Below are 23,273 nucleotides of genomic sequence, written 5' to 3' on the forward strand. Positions count from 1 at the left end.
CCCGCGTACCGCAAAAAAAAAAAAAAAAAAGGTTTCCTAAGAGTGTTGCCAAGCGGACCATCCCTCCAGGACATAAAGCAGGACTTTTATCTATTAGTATCTCTGGTTTTCTTGATCAAAGTATACCTCTGTTGTAGCTGCAAATGACAGGGATAAAATTATAGGTTTTAGGGCCTAGATATCTACTTGGCAGAAAAAAACATTTAATAAATACTTTGATTTGTTCTGTATTCATTGACCTTAAGTGTTTCTGTGTTACTGACATGTTTTTAAAATTTGTGAATGTGTAATACTTACTTTTTTTTTTTGGCTGCGCCATGTGGCATTTTAGTTCGCTGACTGGGGATTGAACCCATGCCCCCTGCATTGGGATCACAGAGTCTTAACCCCTCGACCACCAGGGAAGTTCCCAATTACTTGTAATAGTTACAATATAATAACATTTTTTATTCCATTTCAGCAATTCAATTTGTAAGTCATGATCTTGTACCCTTCAAATAAATTTATAGTAGAGATAAATTGGAAATGGGGGCACTCTTCCTTCACTGCTGTAACCTACATTTGGCAAATAAACCTATTTTCTTTAGATTTTGGTATTGGTATTTAAATCTTGGCTTATTATTTAAAACTGCTATTTCTAGTATCTTAAAGCCCCAGTAGATTCTGAAAGCCTTAAGGACTGACCCCACTTCCTTTAATCATACTTGGTTCTCTTTTCATACCTAATTATTTCTGTCTTATGCATATATGCATGATGTGTGTTTATTTTCTTTCAACGACTTCTTGCAGTTTATAATATATACAGATTCCATCACATTCTTCTTGTTCCACCTCTGTACAACAAAAACTTAAAGTCCCATTGGCTCTCATAAGAAAGAGAAAAATCTAAGTTTAAGAGCAGCATTCTTCAGATACTCATGATGATACTCTCTTTGTGTAGTAAAATAGGACGATATATTTGTTTAAAAATTTTCAGGAGGTAATATGTACTAAAGTCTTATGGAAGTGTTTTATTTGCTTGTAGGACAAGATGTATGCAAATTTATGGCTTCTTAGGCTGTTGAGGTTTCTGTAGCACACACAGTTTTTTCAAAAATAAGACTATGCTCAAAAAGTATCTTTCCAATAGAAGTGGCTACAGCTAAAGCCATTTAAAGCTGTAATTGAATTAGCCTTCGAAACTGTGTAATATCATAAAACTCTAATGTTTTCATCTTGACTTGAGAAGCCTCTTGAGGAGATGGTTAAGACTACCTTCCACTTTTTTTTTTTTTTTTCTTAAACTAAAATTGGACTCTAGGAGAGAGGATACTATAGCCTTTTTCTAGCTGTGACTTCTCAACTGCTTTTTTCTCAGTCTTCAAATTACTCTGGGAAGGAGGCACTAGTGTTGTCAAGAGAGGAGGTCAGTAAAACATCACCTTTTAAAATTTTGAGTTGCCTTCATACCTGAATGGGCTAGATGGGCGTAAGATGGTAAATATGTTCCAGTAGTTCCTTTAGCTGCCTTGGCCACTGGTTTCATTATGCTTCTGGGAGATTTACAGAGGCTCAATATTCTCATCTATGAAGTGGAGATAAAAGTGATCTTATTAATTTTTAAGAAGCTGTTATATATGAAGATCAAAAATGAGTATTATTTTTAACTTTAAGTTCCTTCATTTAACTCAAAATATGCAAAAAGTGTAAAATGCACATTTTTAGCTATTAGTATTTGAGACAAAACAATTTTCTGACACAGACTATAGAAATATTGTAGAAAAGTTTTTAACTATGTTATATTCCTAGATTCATGATCATCCAACAAAATGTTTTGAGCATTGATTGTGTGAATTGTGTACTGTTCTAAATTTTGCTTCTTTTTCTTTTTTTTTCGGTACGCGGTCCTCTCACTGTTGTGGCGTCTCCCGTTGCGGAGCACAGGCTCCGGACACACAGGCTCAGCGGCCATGGCTCACGGGCCCAGCCGCTCTGCTGCATGTGGGATCCTCCCGGACCGGGGCACAAACCCGTGTCCCCTGCATCGGCAGGCGGACTCTAAAACACTGCGCCACCAGGGAAGCCCTAAATTTTCCTTCTTTTGAACTGTCTTGGAGCACCCACATGTGAATGGAAATTTCTAGTGGATAAATATCTTTACTTAAAAATTGTTTTGTTGTTAACCTATAAAATCAAATAAATATTAAAAGCCTTAAAACATGAACATCGTTGGTGGGGTTAAAAGGCAGAATGGTGCACAGGATAAAAAGATTCAGTTAGGGCTTTCCTGGTGGCACAGTGGTTGAGAGTCCGCCTGCCGATGCAGGGGACGTGGGTTCGTGCCCTGGTCCGGGAAGATCCCACATGCCGCGGAGCGGCTGGGCCCGTGAGCCATGGCCGCTGAGCCTGCGCGTCCGGAGCCTGTGCTCCGCGACGGGAGAGGCCACAGCAGTGGAGGCCGGCATATCGCAAAAAAAAAAAAAAAAAAAAAAAAATTCAGTTATTGTAATAGTCTCATCATACTTTAAAGATGCCAACCAGCTTTCTTGGGTCCTTTTATTATGACAGAATCTGGGTGCAAGTGATGTAAGCTGTGGAACTCAGATATATGTATGACACTTCTAACCTCCATTTCTTGATTCACACACCTTCCATTCAATCTGATACTCCATTCTGCCCAGTTTCAGTAGAAATGTTGCCAAGTTGGGGAAGGATATTAGACTATATATTTGCTTACACTGGTTATAATAGGGTGGAGAAGTTAGATCCTGTACCCACTGCTACACCTGAAGTAGTTAGACCTTTCCAAATAAAGGTACTGAATATCAAAGATCTGAGGAAATAAAACATGAATATTAAGAAAATATTTAAATTTTTTAATGTAAATACTGACTTGCCCAGTTTGATTATATAAGCTAACATAGATAATACATAACCTGATGAAACAGTGCTGACTTGATTGAACCAAAGTCTAGCAAAAAACCCAAAGACAATGCAATGTGAGTTTTCAAGTCTTTCAAACAGATTTGTGTGATTTTTTTAAACTGAGAAAGAAATTAATTATTATTTAAACTCATGGATTAGAAAATTCTTCAATAAGCATATGTTACTATTCCAACTGCTATGTATGCTTAACAATAAAAGAAGCAGGCATCTGTTCTCAGATGTGTGAAGAATGAAATGCTTTAGTTCATTGCTCACTATAATGTTTTTTGGTGTCATACTGTGGAGTAAAACAGGCCAGCCTCTGGGCTTCCCTGGTGGTGCAGTGGTTGAAAGTCCACTTGCCGATGCGGGGGACGTGGGTTCGTGCCCCAGTCCGGGAAGATCCCACATGCCACGGAGTGGCTGGGCCCGTGAGCCATGGCCGCTGAGCCTGCGCGTCCAGAGCCTGTGCTCCGCAACGGGAGAGGCCACAGCAGTGAGAGGCCCGCGTACCGCAAAAAAAAAACAAAAAAAATAACTGTCCAGCCTCACCGATATTTGGGGAGAGGAATCATAGCTCTCTTTCCCTAGAGAAAGTTCCTGGATAAATATATCTTTAATAGTTTTTGTCCTTTAAGTAGCGGTACTAAAGTTTTCATACATTTTTTATGGTGATGTTGAATCATGAAGGATTAACATTATTAAAGATTGTATATTTTGCTTTTAATGAAATCTGTAGTTGTCCTCTCTATTAAATATAAAAATGAAAAAAGTTCATCATTGGTAAAAAATTAAGACTTTTTATTGCTTTAAAAATAATTTAACATACTCAGTATAAATGTAATTATTTGGGGATTAAAATATTACATAAATGTTTATCTGTGTTAACTTTTGCCTCTTACAATGCATTTTAAAATAAACTGCACTATAAAAGAGTTACTTTGAAACATAAAAGGGGAATTAAATGACTGAGGATAAAAAAAAGTGTAATTTAAATGTTACTTCTAATGAAAAATTTATGTAGGACTGTGGTTTACAATAATTGTTGACATATTCCCCTAAGTACTGTGTCTGTGATTTTTCATGGTATCAGTCATTTAAAGCAATTTAGGTAATACATTCTGACGTGCATTTCTGCTATTTTATTTACACCATTTGCCTACATCATTGTAATGCAGTACCTTTCTGATTTGGTACAGTAAATGCACTCTGTAATATCTATTATGGCATGGTCAAAGGATAATTTATTGTCAAATAGAAAAATAGGTCAACACTAATGTCACTTGATGATCAATCCCCCCCAAGTTTAATAAAACATCTCCCCAGTATGCATTCCACTGCAGTGGTTGATATTTTATTAGGACTACCTGGCTATAGCAGTAGTGTAATTACTGAGCTGTCAGAGTGATAAGTGGGATTAATGGCAGCCTGATGCACTTTAGTCTGCAGAGCGCTTAGAGAATTGCAAGATGGTATTATTATCAGAGTCTGCCCATTCTGGCATATTCATGGCACCAAAGAAAAAAAGAATGCTACAATTCAGGTTTCCATTGCCCTGCCTCATTAACATTTGACATTTCCAACAGCTGTTATTTGTGAACTAGCTCAATAATAAAAGGAGAATTATTTGGTAAAGAGGCTTAATAACCACAACTAAAACTCCTTGTATTGTCAGTGCTGTTAAGTGAATCTGTTTATGTTGAATATAAGATTTCTCTGGAAGAACAGAAAAATACACTTTGAATTAATTTGGCTCATTCATACCTGCTGACATTATAACTTTATTTTTTAATTGCCTTATTATTCAAGTTGCGTGTTAAAAAAATGAAAAGCCGAAAGCTTGTGGCTTCATTAGGGATAACCAGAATCCTCTGTCTATTTATCTATATCTTTATCTATCATAACAAGTATTTCTGTTGCTTTATTCTTATGGAGTGGCAGATATTTAAAAAATTGTCAAAATGACTTTTTTACAAATTAGAAGACATTTAAGATTGCATATTATTTTATAGCTATTTTTATTTTAGCTATTTTATTTTACCACGTAATAGGAAATCCTTTCAAACCACTGTTAATGTACAACATATTTATCCATGTGAAGATAACACATATAAGTATCACGTCGTTTCAACATCAAGGACCAAATAAACCATGCTTTGTTTTCTTTTTGGATTGTTGTCCTACTGATCATACTTCCAAGAAATTCTTTTTAAACTCAGTGACAGTGTTTTAGGGAAAAAAAACCCATAAGTATAAGAAGATAGGAATTCAACTAAATTATAAATGTGAATCTAACAATGGCATTTAGTGAAATGATAGGGGAGAGGTTTAATGACTGCATTTCAGAGAGGACAATTGATTATGAAAAGCCTTCGGTACTCATTGTGTAAAATTTAATTTAGAGAGAAAGCTAAGGGCACAAACCAGAGAGAAGAGATCAGATTTAAAAACAAGATATTAATTAGGTACTGAGAAATTGGTTCAGACAATGAAGAGGACTCTCTGACTTATAAAAGAATGACAAGGAGACCGGTATTGTTTTCTTAAAGGAAATGAACCAACGTCTTTACACATGGAAGTGGATAGAAAATGAGCCAGCTAGTGACCTTTGTCACTGAGCAACGTGGGACTCATTCTCAGTGAAATTCTCAGAGAATTCTCGTCTTCTGACAGATGTGACAATGGTATATGTTAAATTTCAGATCACCAGCTTAATTTTTCACTAATCACACTTTCACTTTATGCCATACCAGATTCCATTAGTTCACCTACCCTCTCATGTTTTTTCTCTCCAGGCCTTGGCACGTACTGTTTTTATCCTTTGTCATTTTCTTGAGTGACCCTGCACTCCAAATCCCACCTTCATTTGCTTCCCTAATGTCCACTCATTCTTCAATCATCCCTTTAAGTGTTATTGTTCCCAATAAGCTTTGCCTGACTCTCTCCCTCCAGGACTACTGTTCTTCTTATATGCTCCCTTAGCATGCTGTTTTTACCCAAATTCACATTGACCACACTGACTACTACAAGTACCTTTTATATGTCTGAACTTCCTCCAAACTGCAAGTTCCATGAGAGCAGGACCATGGTGGTCTTGTTCATCACTTTTATAACCTCGTATCCCAGGTTCTGCCATGTAACAAGGGCTCATTAAATATTTATCAAATGAATACACAAATACGTATATGAATGTACAAATTAAAGACCATTCTAACCAGTGGTTTCAGTACTAAGGTAGTAATTATAGAACTGTGATTCTAACTGTGTGGCTCCAACCATGTTTATCAGAATCACCTTAAAGGGGTTTTCCAAAATGCAGATTCCCAGGCCAATAACTCAAACTCAGGAGGGGCTTCTCTGTGGAAATTATGACATTTATCAAGCTTCCCAGGTGGTTCTTAGGAACACTGAAGTTTGAACATGTCTCTGGTCATTTCTGCAGAAAGCAGATTCTGATATGAGATTAGTATGTGGGAAGTTTATTAGAAGATCCACACCTGTAACAAGAGTGAAGGAATCAGGATTGGACAGACATAGCTACAATAAAGGCTGCAGTAGATCCCTGCAGACCTATTCCCCAAGTGGGGGCAAGGAGACTGGGTCTCTACCTCCCCTCACTGACCTGTGATTGGAAACTGGCAGCAGTTAGAAAGGGGGCATGACCTTGGTTCAGCCTGTTCTCTTCACGTGAGGGCACAGCAGCTGGAGGAATAAATGCTTCAGTCTGAAAGGGGGTAGATCTGGTCTATGCACTGAGGCATCTACTGCAAAGCCCAATTGCCATGTGAATAATGCGTAGGTTAAAAGACATCAGAAAATTGGAGGAGGGAGGGAGGGAGGGAGGGATGATGGCAGGGGAAGAAGAAGGCTGGGAGGAGAGGTGGGTGGAAAAGTGGGAGGGATGAATGGAGGAAGAAAGGAATTTACACGTGGTAAAAAGAGAGACTTTACCTTTGTGTTTGTATAATTGTGGTGTAAAAGGCATACAAAACTTTTATCATAAAAGACTCCATTCTCTAAGCATTATCAGTGTCATGAGGGATCCAAGTAAGACTGATTTAGTAAATGGATGGATGAATGATGTATCTTAAATAAGTATGATCTTCTTAAACTCTAGGAGGAACACCGAGAGAAAGGGCAGTTATTAGCCTCAGTGGTGCCATTTCATACACCTTAGGAGGTGAAACACAAAAGTGTTTGTGAAACACAAGTGAAACACAAGTTTCACAAAAGTGAAACACAAGTACTCTGTTTATTGCTTAAAAAATTTTTGTATCTAAAAATAGTACAATTTTATTTGTTCTTAATAGACATTAACTCTGAATGGGTATAGGGTAGAGAATATATAGAATATTATCTCACTTACTTTATAGTTTCTTTAATTCAGTTATTTTATTCCCTAGATGCCTGAAATGTGCAGATGCCCCCTGTCAGAAGAGCTGTCCAACTAATCTAGATATTAAATCGTTCATCACAAGTATCTCAAACAAGGTAAATTTGGATTCAGTTCTGCAAATGAAAATTAATAACAGCCTTTGCTCTTGTTCTCTATCTATTATGACCATGATTAAAGCATAAAGCTTGTCTTAGTAAATTGGGTTAAAGTATTAAAAATATGATTTCTATAGGCCTGTGAAAATGTGGCACATTTTATTAATTAGTCTCTCCCAGTTTGTGATATGATTATTGTGAAATGCGTATTCACTGTTTATTGTCTTAAAAATTAGTTCGTGTTGAAATTAGTCATTTTTTAATACAAAGCATTCACTGAATTGATTTACTCTAGCTTAGGCTTGCTAAATGCTTATAGATAGGAATGTCATTGATTATCTGAACACATTCAAATTTGTGAAGTATCTTTGTGTTTTTGTTTTTTGCGGTACGTGGGCCTGTCACTGTTGTGGCCTCTCCCATTGCGGAGCACAGGCTCTGGACGCACAGGCTCAGCGGCCATGGCTCACGGGCCTAACCGCTCCGCGGCATGTGGGATCTTCCCGGACCGGGGCACGAACCCGTGTCCCCTGCATCGGCAGGCGGACTCTCAACCACTGCGCCCCCAGGGAAGTCCGTATCTTTGTTTTAAAATGTGCTTTGGTATTAACTCTGGCACACTGAAACAAATCAAGGGAATTTGTTTAAGATTTGGAATAATTCATAGAGACTGATAGAGTTGTAACCAAAAACCCCCCAACAATTAAAAAATAGAAAACAGACTTTTATGGGCATGAGTAGAAAAAAAAGGAATTTTGATCTTTCAGTTTTTGTTTTTTTTTTAAGTCAATGTAAGGCTAAGCCTAATTTTTATTCACTAAGAGAATGGTTTATTGATTGAATAATTAATTAATAGTATCTTTTGTTTGTGAAAGGAGTATTACAAGCTCTTAGCCAAGTATCTTATCTTTTAACTGAGCAAAAGCTGAAGTAATCTTCTCATAAGGATGTAGCGAATCCTTCCTTTCACAGGGTTTAAAACTTATGTTCTAAAATGCTGCAAAAATCCAGTAAAGTGCCCCTTCAACTACCAGGTACCTTTTAATATATAAAGATCATTTCTCAATATGTCAATGATTTAAAAAATATTGTAGGAGAAAAATTATAAATTTATATAGCTTCAGGATTTCAAAGATTTAGAGGTTATTACTTAGGTATAGGACATGGTATTAATCTACATGGTCAGTTTTTTTAGGATTTGAAGTCCAGGTTGAATTTTTAGATTGAACGCTTGTGAACCCAGGGAAAATTACTTATTTACCTTCATTTATGAAAGAAAGATAGCATCTGTCTTACAGGATTATGGTATAAAGTAAATAATATTTGTATGTGAAAAAAATCTCTAATATGGTAATTATTCAACAAATATTTTGTTGATGTGGAATTATTAACTTCCCTATTCATTCAATATGGTAAATACTATACAAGTGATTACTTTTTTTGTAGCCGGTGTTATTCATTGAACACCTACTATGTACCAAACACAGTGACAGGTACTGGGTAAGAAAGGGTCCCTGCTATGACCTTGCCTTTTGGAAATACGTAATCTGTAAGCAAAGCCAGATACATTAAAAAACAAAGCAACACAAAAACCTAGCCATAATTCAATATGGTTAGTGCTGCAATCCATGCAGTTCAGGAAGAGTATTCAGCATATGAAAAAGCAGGAATATGGGTGTATACACGGCATATTTGGAGAAATATAATAAATTCAGTGTAGCTAAAATGAAGCCTAGATTACATGAACAAGAGTGATGGGAAAGAGACCCGACAATTAGGTTGGGATTAGGTCGTGAAAATATTTTAATTCTATGCTCAATATTTGAGACTTAATTCTGTAGATAGTAGGAAATCATCAATGATTTATGTTTGTTTTGTAAATAAGATGAAATCTGAAAAGGGATACTAACTTTGTAGTATCCCAAACATTTATCATCACAGGATCTCTGTCTTGTATGTGAGAATGAATAATTTATGTGAAATGTGTGCATGAAATCTCATTTATTTAATAACCTCATGAGAAAAGGAGTAAAACAAAATGTCCAAATTTTGAAGTAGAAAGTGTTTTGGCTAAAATTATATCTAAGGTAGTAGTACTCTTGGCTTCATGCATGAGGAGATACTAGAATTATGATCCATGCTAGCTAAAATTTCCTTATATATTCTATAATTCAATAGTGATTTTGTGATTCTAATTAGTGTATAGCACATTCATTTAAGGTCTACAAAAGTTTATTAAAAAAAGACAAAATGGGAATAATGATATTCTTTGAAAAGTTTATAAAGTGTCTAAACAAGATTAAAATCATTTCTATTTTAGGAAAAAATGTTGTTTCATTAATTCTTTACTACCTGATGAAACATTGCACTTCGGTATTTATTTAAACAGATTTCCGTATGAAGAGAAGATATTTGGAGGTATTTAATTGAAAATGTAATCTTTTGCAGACTTTTAAGGAACTCTGTTGTAAGTAGTATTTTGTTGAAGAATCATTGCACCAATCATGAAAGGTCAGAGATTCTTGTACTTTAAAGCCTGCAGCTTTTTAGCTATTTACCAGCTGTGTACAATGTAGGCTGTCCCACATTGCTCTGCCAGTGGACTTCAAATCAGGAGGGGGGTTCTTTCCAGGTTGAGAGGGTAATTGAATCACCCAACTCAATGAACCTTGTGCCTTTTTGAAAAAAGGATGTCACTTGTGTTGTATTGTGTTAGTTTTCTGTGATTCAGCGGAGTTTAGGCCAATACTTCCATTCTTTACTTTCTTACAAACTGGATTACAGCTCTAGTTTCCAAAGGTACACTCAATTCTGTCGTGCCTCCTCAGTCAGTTTTTCTGTCCTTCGTTCGTGCAGGCTGTTGTTTACAATTGTATCTCTCAGTCGGAAGTACACGTTTCAGATTAATCAAACTGTGAATAGTAGGCTATATTTTTTGATAGTTTTCTTTTTTTTTTGGCGGTACGCGGGCCTCTCACTGTTGTGGCCTCTCCCGTTGCAGAGCACAGGCTCTGGACGCACAGGCTCAGCGGCCATGGCTCACGGGCCTAGCCGCTCCGCGGCATGTGGGATCTTCCCGGACCGGGGCACGAACCCGTGTCCCCTGCATCAGCAGGGGGACTCTCCACCACTGCGCTACCAGGGAAGCCCAATAGTTTTCTTTTGAAAAAACAGTATGCATAAGGTCAGTCTTTAAATTTATTGAAAAATTGCTAAAAAATGTTTCTTGTTTCATGATGCTTTATTTCAAATAATAGTTATTTTCTTTTTCAAAATTTTATATTAAGTTGTAAAGCTTTGGTTTTACCACAGATTTGCATATTTTACAGAATCTGTGTACTTAGATTTTGTGACTTTTATATCTAGATAAATAAATTTAATAATATACATTAGGAAAAAAACTGACTAACTGACTCAATGTAAAATAAAAGACTCTTCTTTATCATAGATTCCTATTGAAAGTAACAAGAAGTCAGAAGAGTAACACAATTTAACCAGCAGAATTTATTGATAAATATTCTTGATAACAATATTTTTATTTAAATATGTTGTCTTGATATATGTGTGTGTGTGCATATGCACACACATGCACAAAGGTTACAAAGCAGAAGTGCAATCAATAGATTTAGTCCATCCTCCTTTTGGGTTTGCTTTTCAACTTCAATGGCTAAGTGGTTTATACCCTTATCAAATAAAATGTGGATCATTTTCAGAATAATTTTTTAAAATCCTAACTCTAATTACATTACACCCTTGTTCAAAAAGCTTCAGTGGCTCCCCCTTGCCTAGAAACTAATGTCCCAATACATAACCTATTATGTAAGCCAATTGGGCTTTCTCCACTATTATGAAAGAGAAGTAAGCAGATGAAAAAAAAGTATTAGGAAGTCCATAATTTATTACTCAGTAATTTAAAAAAATATGAATATTTTGGATAAATAAAACAAAATGTAGTGATGAGATTTCAGGTTTTCTTTGGTACACAAGGCTAGTTCCCTCACTTTTATTGCCAGATGATAGTGTGAGCACCTCTATCCATCCCAAGAAAACTGACAGAAATTTACCTACCTGCCATAAGATGATGTTCAAGGGAACACAGCTTTTCAAAAGTCTATGTCATGCACCAAGAGGACTAACAAGCCATTATCCTTCAGAGCTAAATCTGCCATTTGGTTTAAATAAGTAGTTCTGAACTTGTCTGTCAGTTTCCCTTACAGTTGAGATGCCAATTTTTGAGTAATGTGAAAGATGTATTTTTTTTCTAGGACTGATTGTATTCTAAATTTTACAACAAGCTAAATATTCTGGATCTGTGCCATTTTGGGACCTAATCTGAGTGGGTCTTGTGGCATAGACTAAGGTACTGTAATTCTAATTAGCCCTCCCTATCTCATAATGTAATAATTCTATCCTTTTAAAACTTGATCAGTAGTATTGTTAATGCTTGATTAGCCAATATTGGATTAGCTTTATTCAAATTTTTGCCTATTTTCTTCAGGTTTTTTTTCCATGTTGAGATTTCCATGGGAAATCAGTTCACTTTTGCTTAGAATAAATACTTTAAATCTTTATTCAGTAAGGGTATGGTGTTGACCAACTCTTTTTGTTTCTGAAGCTGTTTATACATTTATTAACTCTTGAAAAATAGTTTGACTATGTATAAAATTCTGGGTTGGCAGTTATTATTTTTTTTCACCTCTCAGACAATATCATTTTAGTGTCTTTGGTCATGCATTGGTGCTATTGGAAAATCACCAGCAGCCTAGTTATTGCTCATTTGAGAGTCATAATATCTTTGGAGGGGAGTTGATTTAAAGATCTTTTTATCTTTAGTGTTCAGCAGTTTTACAGTGACTTATCTAAGTCTGGATTTCATTTTATTTATTTTGCATGGTTTTCCTTGTGATTCTTGAATCTGTGGATTGATGTCTTTCATCATTTGGGGGAATTTCGTTGTCTTTCTCCTCACTTTATGGAGCTCTCATTAGATATATGTTAAACATTCTTACTTTAGTCTCAATGACTCAATTTATTTTTTAAACTTTCATCTCTGTGTTTTGGGGGTTACATCTTAGATCATTTTCTTCAATTCTACTTTCAGGTTTACTAATACTTTCTTCATCAATTTCAAACATGTTAAAATGGTACACTGAGTTTTGAGTTACAATTTTATCTTTCATTTCTAGGAGTCCTTTTTTTTACATTAAAAAAAATCTGGTAGCTTTTTATTTATTTTTCAAGCCTGTCTTTAATTTTTTAAAACAGATAAAATTACTTAGCTTTGTGCTCTGAGAATCCCACTATCTAAAGTATTTGTGAGGCTGATTATATTGTCTGTGATGTCTACTGGCTCCACTCATAGTGTTTTGTTTCCCTGTGTGTTTAATATCTGTTTTTATTTTTATCTTTTTATTATTATTTTTTAATTCTGGCTGCTCATTTTCTTTGAGGCTTTATCTGTGGAAGTTCTTTGAGGACAGCAATGAAGACGTTTCTTTAGAAGGAATTTATATTTGCTATGTTCTCAAAGGCCCTGAAAACGAAAGCCTTTTTCACCTGGTTTGATGAATGCCTTTAAGATGGTTCCACTTATTTCTCTGCTTACTGCCTTGTCATTTTTCAGTCCCTGGACATAAAAGCTCATGGATGCGTTCACAGTGACTTTTTAAAACATATTTTACCTATAATTTTAACTTTTTAAATTAGAAGAGTCATAGTAGATAACTATTTCTCAATACATGTGGTAAAGTGCTATAAATAAGATCTAGTGGGTAGTCTAGAATGATTGAAACCCACATTTTTATTAGTAAATACTGGAATAGTAATTGAGAAGACATATGGAAGAAACTGTTGAAAAATAAGACAAAAAGATTTGCCATCAGATATTGATACTCACTATAAAGCTACTATAGTTAAGATAATATAGAGTTGGTATAGGAATGCACATTTCTGAAACTGATGAAAATCTGTAAATAGAACCAAGTAAGTAAGAGAACATAATATATAATGAAGAGGACATTTTAATTCAGTGGAAAATGATGAGTTCTTTGAAAAGTGGTTCTGATAAAATTTTTACTTTACTTTTAGAACCCTTCATCAGGCCTTCTAAGATAAATTTTAGGTGGACTAAAGTTTTAAATATAAAAAGAAAAAGATTTAAGGATAATTTTCAAGCTGTGAAATATGTGAGAGAAAATTTTACTACACACATTTAAAAATGTATTTTAAAATAAAATCTAACCAAACTTGAAACCAAGTGAACATTTTTTTTGCTCTGCATGTTTAGGCTAAGTGGTAACTTCTCTGTTAAATCAGAGTTCCTAAAAATTTAAATGAGAAAAAATAACCTGACCCTGTGTATGCATGGGCAAAAGTTATAAACATTAAAGAAGAGGTCATGCAAATGATTAATGGCTATATTAGAGATGTCCTACTTCCATATTAGCCAGAAATATGTAAATCAAAGGGTGGGACACCAGTTTTCTCTCATCATATTTTTTTTTTTTGCGGTACACGGGCCTCTCACTGTTGTGGCCTCTCCCGTTGCGGAGCACAGGCTCCGAACGTGCAGGCTCAGCGGCCATGGCTCACGGGCCTAGCTGCTCCACGGCATGTGGGATCTTCCCGGACCAGAGCACGAACCCTTGTCTCCTGCATTGGCAGGTGGGCTCTCAACCACTGCGCCACCAGGGAAGCCCTCTCATCATATTTTTAAAGTTAAAATGTTACATAACCTCCTATGCTATTTAGCAGAAAGGAAGCAAGAAGTCTCATACAGTAGTAATGTATTTGAAAATTTCAAATATATATACTGTTGTACTAGCAATGCTTTGCTATCTGTTCTTCCCAGAGAAATAAAAGTACGACCATTTAATGGCATATGTACAATAGTATTTATTATACCAATCATAGCATTGTTTGAGGTAGCAAAAACTTGAGACAATTATAGTGCCATCCATCATTAGGAAAATTGATAAATCTATTAGGTTATATTTATATTATGGAATGTTATGAGGCTATGCATTATTATTATATTTGTTGATCTAGAGAGATATCCCTATTAAATGAAAAAAGTAAGTTGCATATTAATATGAATAACATAACACTATCTTTAGAAAAAAATTCTAATTTATATATAAGCTAAAAGTGGCATAGAAGGAAATAACTTAAACTTTAGATTCCTCAGTTGATTGAGGTTGAGGGCAGGGTAAAGAGGTTATTAACATTTTTCTTATAAATGTCCTTATTATTTTACTTCTACAATGAGCATGTATATTTTAAAAAATATTTATTTATTTTCTTTATTTTTTGGCTGTGTTGAGTCTTAGTTGCAGCATGCAGGATCTTTCGTTGCAGCACATGGGCTTCTCTCTAGTTGTGGCATATGGGTTTTCTCTCTGTAGTTGTGGCTCAGGCTCCAGAGCACGTGGACTCTGTAGTTTGTGGCACGTGGGCTTAGTTGTCCCGCAGCATGTGGGATCTTAGTTCCCTGACCAGGGATGGAACCCACATCCCCTGCATTGGAAGGCAGATTCTTTACCACTGTACCACCAGAGAAGTCCCAGCATGTATATTTTTAATAAAAATAATAAATTAAAATCCAATAGTAAAATAAAATAAATCTAAGGGTTTACAGAGTAACGTGCAGGCCTTATTCTGAGTTTTTATTTTGGTATAAAGGATGAGAGAAAAATTCAGCCTTTTTTTTTTCTAAATAACTAATAGTTCCAGATCTGTTGAATAATACATTTCCCACTATTCTGAAATGCCACATCTATCATATACTTAATTCTATATTTATTCCCCTGATAGTATATTTATTTTCAGAATATCCTGACTTTTCTCAACATGTAAAATTAGTTTTATGAAATGGAAAGATGCTCTACAAAATAATTGTTGAACACTGTGTTTGGACTCTAATATATTAATTTAAATTTATTAATGCAAATGTATGCTTATCTTACCTTATTCATTTATCAGTTGGTATAACATTAAATTTTCTGGAATTCAGCCTTTAATACATAGCCTCTCAGTTTTGAGTCTAGCAAATGGTAGAATGCTAAATTTACTACTGTTAAAGACAAAGGACTATAATATTATTGTCAAAATGTCCCCTCTTTTCTAATGCATTGTGCTGGAAAAGGTAGATGGATGTTAAATTGTCTATTGAATCATTAATGCTTATGCAAAGTCTGTCCTGTTTCTGTTTTATAATATATGTCTTTGGACCTTTAAAAGGTTACATTTTTACTTTTAATCACAGCCAACATAGGTAACATTAACTACTTTTCTTTGTATTTGCTTCAAAAGATTAACATTTAGTTCTGAAAACCTATAACACAAAGCATTATTAGTCAATCCATTATAAAATATGAGCAATATAAAATCTAAAAGTAATATAACTAAATGAGAAAAGATATTCATTGTACATATGAAACCAATTTTATATGAGACAGGTAAAGCCACACTGTGGTTGTGTGTATGTTTGGAAACATTTAAACATATGCTACTGTAAATATATTTTAAAAATTAATTATTTTTAAACAGAACAATGATTTATAGTCTATATATGTATATGTAAATTAAACTGGAATTATGGCTTTTTTCTTTAGTATAATCAAGACAAAGAAAAATCTATATAAACACATGAGATACTACTTAGAATATTTGTCATTATTAATAAGTAAAATTCAGTGTAACAGAATCTAGACAAATGGAATTTTAATCTAACTAACCATCCCATTATATGGCAAAGAAATTTGAAATCCAGCAAGGTTAAATGATTTATCCCAGATCACAGAACCACTTGATAATGTAACTGGATTTTCCTGAGTATGCTTTTCCTTGTCGAGTGTGCTTTTGTTTGCATCACACTACGCTATTTATATGAATGAAGTATGTATATTTATAAGTCATTATTAAAATATAAAGAGCTAAATAAGTAACACATTTGCTATCCTGACAGAGTTTTATAAGTAGTATTAATATATTGAAGAGTGGGCAAAATGTATAACACAGTAGACGTCATCTTAAAGAAATCTGGGTTTCATTTTTAGACAAGTACTTTGATAAATTGAAGATTTTTAAGTAAATTGTTATAATCAAAACTAATTACAATTTTGAAAGTAGTTTGGGTTTAAATTAATGCACTTGGAAAGGAGACTTTTCTGATAAATCTATTTGTACCCACTGTACAGATTGTAACTGACAGCTGGTTTTATGAGCCATATATAACACACTATGGTAGACACCAAAACACCCTGTCAGTTAAGAAATCTCTCATTTCTGTCAGTGAAGAGTAAACTTCATAAAATAGTGTGACTTTATTTTGCTTGAATAGAAGAAAATAGGAGTGTTAAATTATAGTCTAGTTCTAATATCATAAGTAGTAAAATTCTGTCAAGTTATTATCATATATATGATGTTCAACAACGGTCACTGAGTTTGTTGTTTTAAATCTTGTTTGGGGTAAGATGATTTGGAGTGAGATTATTTGAGCTCTTTCTTACCTTCAGGTTTTTTTTTAATTTAGCTATTATATATATTTGTTATTGAAAATATAAATTTATTTTTAAAACTTGGCCAAAAACTTGATTGACTTGTACTTTTTTGCCCTTTTCAATAACAAAAGATTTTTAAAGAACAGAGAAACAACAACAAAACCTCCACAGTTTTTCTTTTTGTAGCAAATATTAGTAACCAGTATATTTAAATTATATCCGAGATGACACAATTCTCAATTATTTGCTGAGTAGGCAGCTCATATGATATAGCTTTGTTTTTAGTGTAAAGTCTTTCAGAAGAGAGGGACATATGAAGTGCAACAATACATCCAGATACTAAATTTCTAGTTCAAACTTTTAGCCACCAAATGCCCTTTTAGTATAGAATGTGTGTATATTTTTGTTTAAGTATAAAGAATCATATTTAAGCCATAATTCTGGTTACTTTTAAAAGGATGTACAGTTTAGTTGGGTTGTAAGGAAAAATAATCTCAGTAAAAAATAAAATTTATAATATAAAATTAGAGAAAAATCTTTTAGCATTTTTATGTAGTTTATAAATAGGGGATTCTATCAATGTTAATTTTACTTCACCTTCAATAATTTCTCAAATTAAAATATTTCTATTTGCTTTCAAGTTATGTAATATTTATAAATGATACTTGTAGATTTCTACTTTTACTTTTTTTCTTAGCTTTAATGATCATTCTAACATCATGATCATGACTCTAACATATGTGTTTCTATATTTGCATTGCAGTTTAGATGTAGAAAGGCATCCTATCTCCTTGAAGAAAGTATATCATGAATTATGGTAAACTACTATATGTGAACTCTAGCATACACTAAATGAAATAATCTTATGTTCTATTGTTTATTTCTGTGCTTCTTAATCTCTCTCTAAGAATGAAACAATTATACCTTTGTAAATTTCTTACAAAATCTATTGCACATTTTATTATTTTCTCTGGATAAAGTGGGCTTGTTAGTTTTTACAACAGATATTCACATTATTTACTTTAAAATGATCATTCAAATCTGTGAAGTACTTTACACTTTTTGAATTTTACCTAAATGTTTATTTTTGATATTAAAAGATAAATGCTAATCAGTTGAGTTTCTAATATTCTACTGCTTGCTTAGAGGCAAAGATTATAGATTAGACATGGTTTCTGAAATTTTAAAAAATTAATAAAAGACAGATCAGAAAAATATACAACTATCGTAAATTTATATTAACAAATACAGTGGTTGAAAAGGTGTAGTGCAAAGAAAGGACATACCTGCATTATGCTTCTGGTTGGAAAATGGTGAAAAATTGATAAAGCTTTTTAAAGGAAATGTTATTTGAACAATGATATATGGTATGAATAGGGTGGATATTGGTATAGATGATAATTGTATTCCATTTAACCAGAACAATCTAGAGCAAAAATACTGATTCTTCACGTGTATCTAGTGCTTACCAAAAGGCCTCTCACAGAGTAGATTTTCATAAATACTTGATGATTAGTGAATTGAGTACATGTACACATACACACTAAGTTATCTTAACTAAGTTGGGTAATATTATATGTTCTCAGGTCAATTTAATAGAGAAAGGTGGATAGGGTGCAGAAAATTGGAGAAGTAGAAGTGACATTTTTACATTTCTATAATGTATATAAATTATTATGCCTCTACTTACATGCCTCCATGTCATTTCTTTTTTATGACCTAGTAGATTGATGATAATTTTTCTTTCTGTACTTTTTGCTCTTTTTTGCTGTCTTCTACTTCCTAACATGAGTTTTCTTTAATAAGTGTTAAAATCTTAAACTCTTAGAATTAACATGTTAAGAAAACCTTTTTAGGGAGAAAAAGCCTAGGGGAAGGGGTGGGGACTTAAATTCATTAAATCTGCCCTATGCGCCATAATGTACTAGGCATCTTATCTGTGTCAAGTATTTAAACAATATTTAACATAAATATGACTAATTAAGAAGGAATTTTGATCTGTATTTCTTAGGTGATGAAACTGAGGCTGAGAGATATTACATTTTCCTCCAATCATATGGTATAAGCATGATTCAAATCCAGGAGCATATGGCTCAGAAGCCCGTGTGTGTGTGTGTGTGTGTGCGCACGTGTGCGTGCGTGCACTTGAATGTGCGTTTTCTAGTTTAGCATCTCAAGGTCAGATAAAAACTTTATTTTCTACAAGAATGATTTTTTTAATTTCCTTACGCATTAAGTGAGACTAAAATAAATTCATAGTTCTAAAGTCTACTCATGTAAAAATTTTGTAAAATTTAGTGTATGTGGTATGAAGGGAGGATTTTCAGAATAAAAGCATCCAAATCTATTCTTCCATCTCCATTTGTCTCTACAAGAATGTGAGTACTGTGAGGGCGGGAATTTTTGTGTATTCTGTTCGTGATATATCCCTACCTCTCCTTTGCCAAATATGTGAAGATACATAGATTGTTTATTGAGGGATGGTGAGTGCCAGAGAGATGTCCTTTGCCTATACTTTTGTATGTGCTACTAGAGATATTTTCTATTCAACTAATGTACATCATGACACTCACCATTATATAGCTCAATCCAGAAATACAAGTAATGTTAATTCACCCTTCTCACACATGCAAACTTATTGAAGTTTAGCCCAAGTATTTTTTAAATGCAACAGATTGGAGTTTATCTTGGAAGGGTGCTTCCATCTGTGAAAACACTCATTGGAAGAAGGAAGAACACTTTAAAATAAATCCACCAGCTGTATTGATAATGCTGTAGTGACATGAAGGCCTGAATATGATAGAGCTATTTGTTAAAATAGTTATACCATATGAGAGAATAGCTGGCTTGTGAGTTTTTTGTGTTTCTTGATAATGACTTTAAAAATCATTAAATTGTAGAGGGATGACACTAATGAAGTTTCAAGCTATAACTTTAAAATGAAAAACAAAGAATAAAAGTTGAAGTTATCTTAAAATTAACTCACGTAAATGGCATAAGTTGTTCCTTAGAATATGCTTTAAAAATCCCAATGAGTAATAGAAAATTCAGCACCGAGAAGACACTGGGTAAGTTAATGGACCGGATAACAGTCAATGCCTGTTCTTTTGTGTTGAGATAAAAACAGCAAACATATCAAACATCATTTTTGTCTTTTAAGATTTTTGTTTAAAGAAGGGAAAAGTCATCATCCTTTATATATAAAATAAATCTGTGCACAAAAGATCAGATATTTATTTTCTTTCCCTCCTAACATAGCCCTGTACATTTTTTCTTTCACACAGTAGAAGACTAAAATACTTGTGACTGAATAACATGAAGAAACCAGTTGAAGTGGTTGTGTATTTTCTAGAAGGAGACTGCTGGGTTGTCTTTAAAGTACCCTACTAAATTTAAATTTTATAGCTTTTACTTTTAGAAAGGTTTAAGAGCTCACAGAATAGGAGTCAAAACTCTAGTTTAGAAGGAGGGCTCAAGAAATCTTCCCACTTACTATGAGAGAAATAATTGATATTGATCTTGACATTCTTGATGGGAAGAGTTGAGGAAGTGTTCCCTTTCTAACAGGTTTCTGAATGTCTTTGACTCTGAGTACCCATATCTCTACACATGGAGTTATCTACCGTTTCTTCAAAATTAATTGTAAGAGGTCGATTGCAAAGGTGACTTCTGAATAGGTGCTTAATGTTGGCTTAGCCCATTTTCAAAACCATGTTTCTATATTCTGTGATATATGCCAATGCTTTCCGTTTTTTAGGTTTAAATTGTTTCTTCTTCAAATTCCCTGTAATTCCACTCCCTTTCTGAGAATTTCCACATCATCTATACAGTAGTCTTCCTAGTTAGTCCCTTAGTACTGGCACCCTTCTATTAAAAAACTTCAATTAAATACCAAACCCTAAAGTTGACAGTGAAGATTCTCCATAATTTGGTCCAAACACATTTTCCAAATATATCTCCTAATCATCATTTCCTAAGTGGATGAATGAACTACTCTAGCCAAACTGCCAAGTCATTACGCCAAGACATATTTTGAACTTTTCTGATTATTTACTCATTTCAGTCTACAATGACTGTATCACATTCCCTCTCATCTCTTAGGTCTGTCACCTCCAGAGTCATTTTGAATGCCACCAATTTTAAAACTGATTCTAAACCTTAGCCTGAAATGACTTCTTACTCCGATAGCAAATCATTTTGATATCAGGGAACATAAATTTGCCTTAAAAAAAATTGTCATGGTGATTTTTTAATTTAAGAAACATTCAGTAATTCTTATTAATTTAAAAAAAATTTATAGCCTCCTATAATTTTATTTTGATGTAATGGTTACACTTGGAGTTATGAGAGTGCTGAAAAATTACTAGACAGTTTTATTGTCAATGATAGGCTGTGATAGATCAGGCCCTAGTAAGTTTGACAGCGGTAGCATATCATGAGCCATAAGTGTAATTTTAAATGTTTTATTTGTTGCATTTAAAAAAATATGTATCTCTTTCTCTTCTGTGATTATTTTATGTGCAGTCTTGAAACTAATTTGGGGCTCATAAAACAATCAGTATTCTTGTGGAAAGATCCTTAGGTGTTTAAGTAGATTATATTCTTTCTGCATTGTTTTTTCCTCAAATATCCTTAAAAGTTATCTGCAATTGACATTTTTTGCTATGATACTCTTTTTATATTATAAAAACTTCTAATTATGCAATAGGATATTTTAGTCAGTGAGTCAGTAAATATTTGTTAATCAATCATGTCACATGTTCCTGATGTGTCAAGTAAGATGAGGAAAGAATACTGACAAAGACTTTGAGATTTTCTCGGCAGTGATTAACTGCTTGCTTAATTGCAGGTGCTGAGTTAGTGGATGAATGGGTTTAAGTAGGAACTAAAGAAGTTTGCTTAGGAGTAGACCAATTAATTTTAAGCTCGTAACTGTTCATTATGAACAGTTTGTTTAATGTTTACCACTATTAGGCAAAATTATCCAAAACCAGACCAACGACCAATGAGATAAGTCTGTATTTGTTTACCATTATCATACTAAAGCATTTTGTAAGTAAATACAAGGTGACACCTAAGTATTATTTAATTGTTAGGAAAAAAAACTATTAATTTGTAACATTAATTAAAATTTTAGACTGCAAATTTACATCTTTACTTTGAGATTTGTGTATAGTAGAGATGCAAATTATTTCCATTCAGTAGAAAATATAACTCCAAAAGTGATGTTTTGTTGCCTTCTAGGATATTGTCCAGTTTTGCGTCTAATTTAGCAGTCTTATTCAAATATCCCTTTATAAAAAATTTTTATTTTCCACAAGAATGATTTTTTTATTGCCTTACACATTGCCTATATAATTCCCAGTCCTGTAAGTGTACTTTTTAAAATAACAACTTTATTGAGATATAATTCATATCCCATACAATTTGCCAATGTAAAGTGCACAGTTCAGTGATGGTGAATAAATTTGCAGAGTTACAATCATTACCACAATCAAATTGAGCATATTTTTATCATCCCAAAATGAAACTGTATACCCATTAGCAGCTGTTTTCCATTTCTTTTCAGATTCCCAGTCATAGGCAATTATCAATCTGCTTTGTCTCTTTAGTTTTGTCTATTCTACATATTTTCTATAAATGGAATCATATAATGTGTAGTCTTTTGTGAATGGCTTCTTTCACTTAGCATAATATTTTCAAGATTCAGCCATGTCGTAGCATTTATCATTACTTCATTACTTTTTATTGCCAAATAACGTCGATTATATGGATATACAACATTTTTTTTAGCCTTTCATCAGTTGATGATCAGTTGGGTTGTTTTCATTTTAGCCATTAGGAATAATACTGCCATGGACATTAGTGTACAAAGTTTTACATAGATATATGTTGTGAATTTTCTTGGGTGTACACTGAAGAGTGAAATTGCTGAATCTCATGGTAACTTTACTTTTAAAACTTATGAGGAACTGCCAAACTATTTTTTAAAGCAGCTACATCATTTTCCAATCCCATCAGTAGCTTATGAGAGTTCCAATTTCTTCACATCTTTGCCAACACTTTTCACTGTATGTCTTTTCAACTATAGCCCACTAAGCAGGTGAGAAGTGATATTTCATTGTCATTTTGGCTAGCATTTCTCTGATAGATGATGTTGAGTGTCATTTCTTATGCTTTTTGGCCATTTGTATGTTTCTGGAGAAATGTTTATACTAATACTTTGCTCGTTTTAATTGGCTATTTGTTTGTTATTAGTGAGTTGTAGATATTCTTCACATATTCAAGATGCAAATTTCTTATCATGTATGGTTTTCTCCTGTTCTGGTTTTCTTTTAACTTTTCTGATGGCATCCTTTTAATTTTGATGAAATCCAA

General features: G+C 33.7%; 1 protein-coding gene across 2 annotated transcripts in view; it reads left to right on the forward strand.

The window, feature by feature from the left end:
- DPYD (dihydropyrimidine dehydrogenase) overlaps nt 1-23,273 on the forward strand; it is an 820,498-nt gene that overhangs the window by 184,816 nt on the left and 612,409 nt on the right. For both annotated transcript variants that reach the window (XM_029227639.1, XM_029227640.1), the window contains exon 4: nt 7,308-7,395. In XM_029227639.1, coding sequence (XP_029083472.1) covers nt 7,308-7,395 — 88 coding nt within the window. The remainder of the gene's footprint in view (nt 1-7,307; nt 7,396-23,273) is intronic.

This window comes from Monodon monoceros, unplaced genomic scaffold (assembly GCF_005190385.1).
Source record: "Monodon monoceros isolate NGI ecotype Baffin Bay Population unplaced genomic scaffold, NGI_Narwhal_1 Super_Scaffold_18, whole genome shotgun sequence".
NCBI classification, from domain to species: domain Eukaryota; kingdom Metazoa; phylum Chordata; class Mammalia; order Artiodactyla; family Monodontidae; genus Monodon; species Monodon monoceros.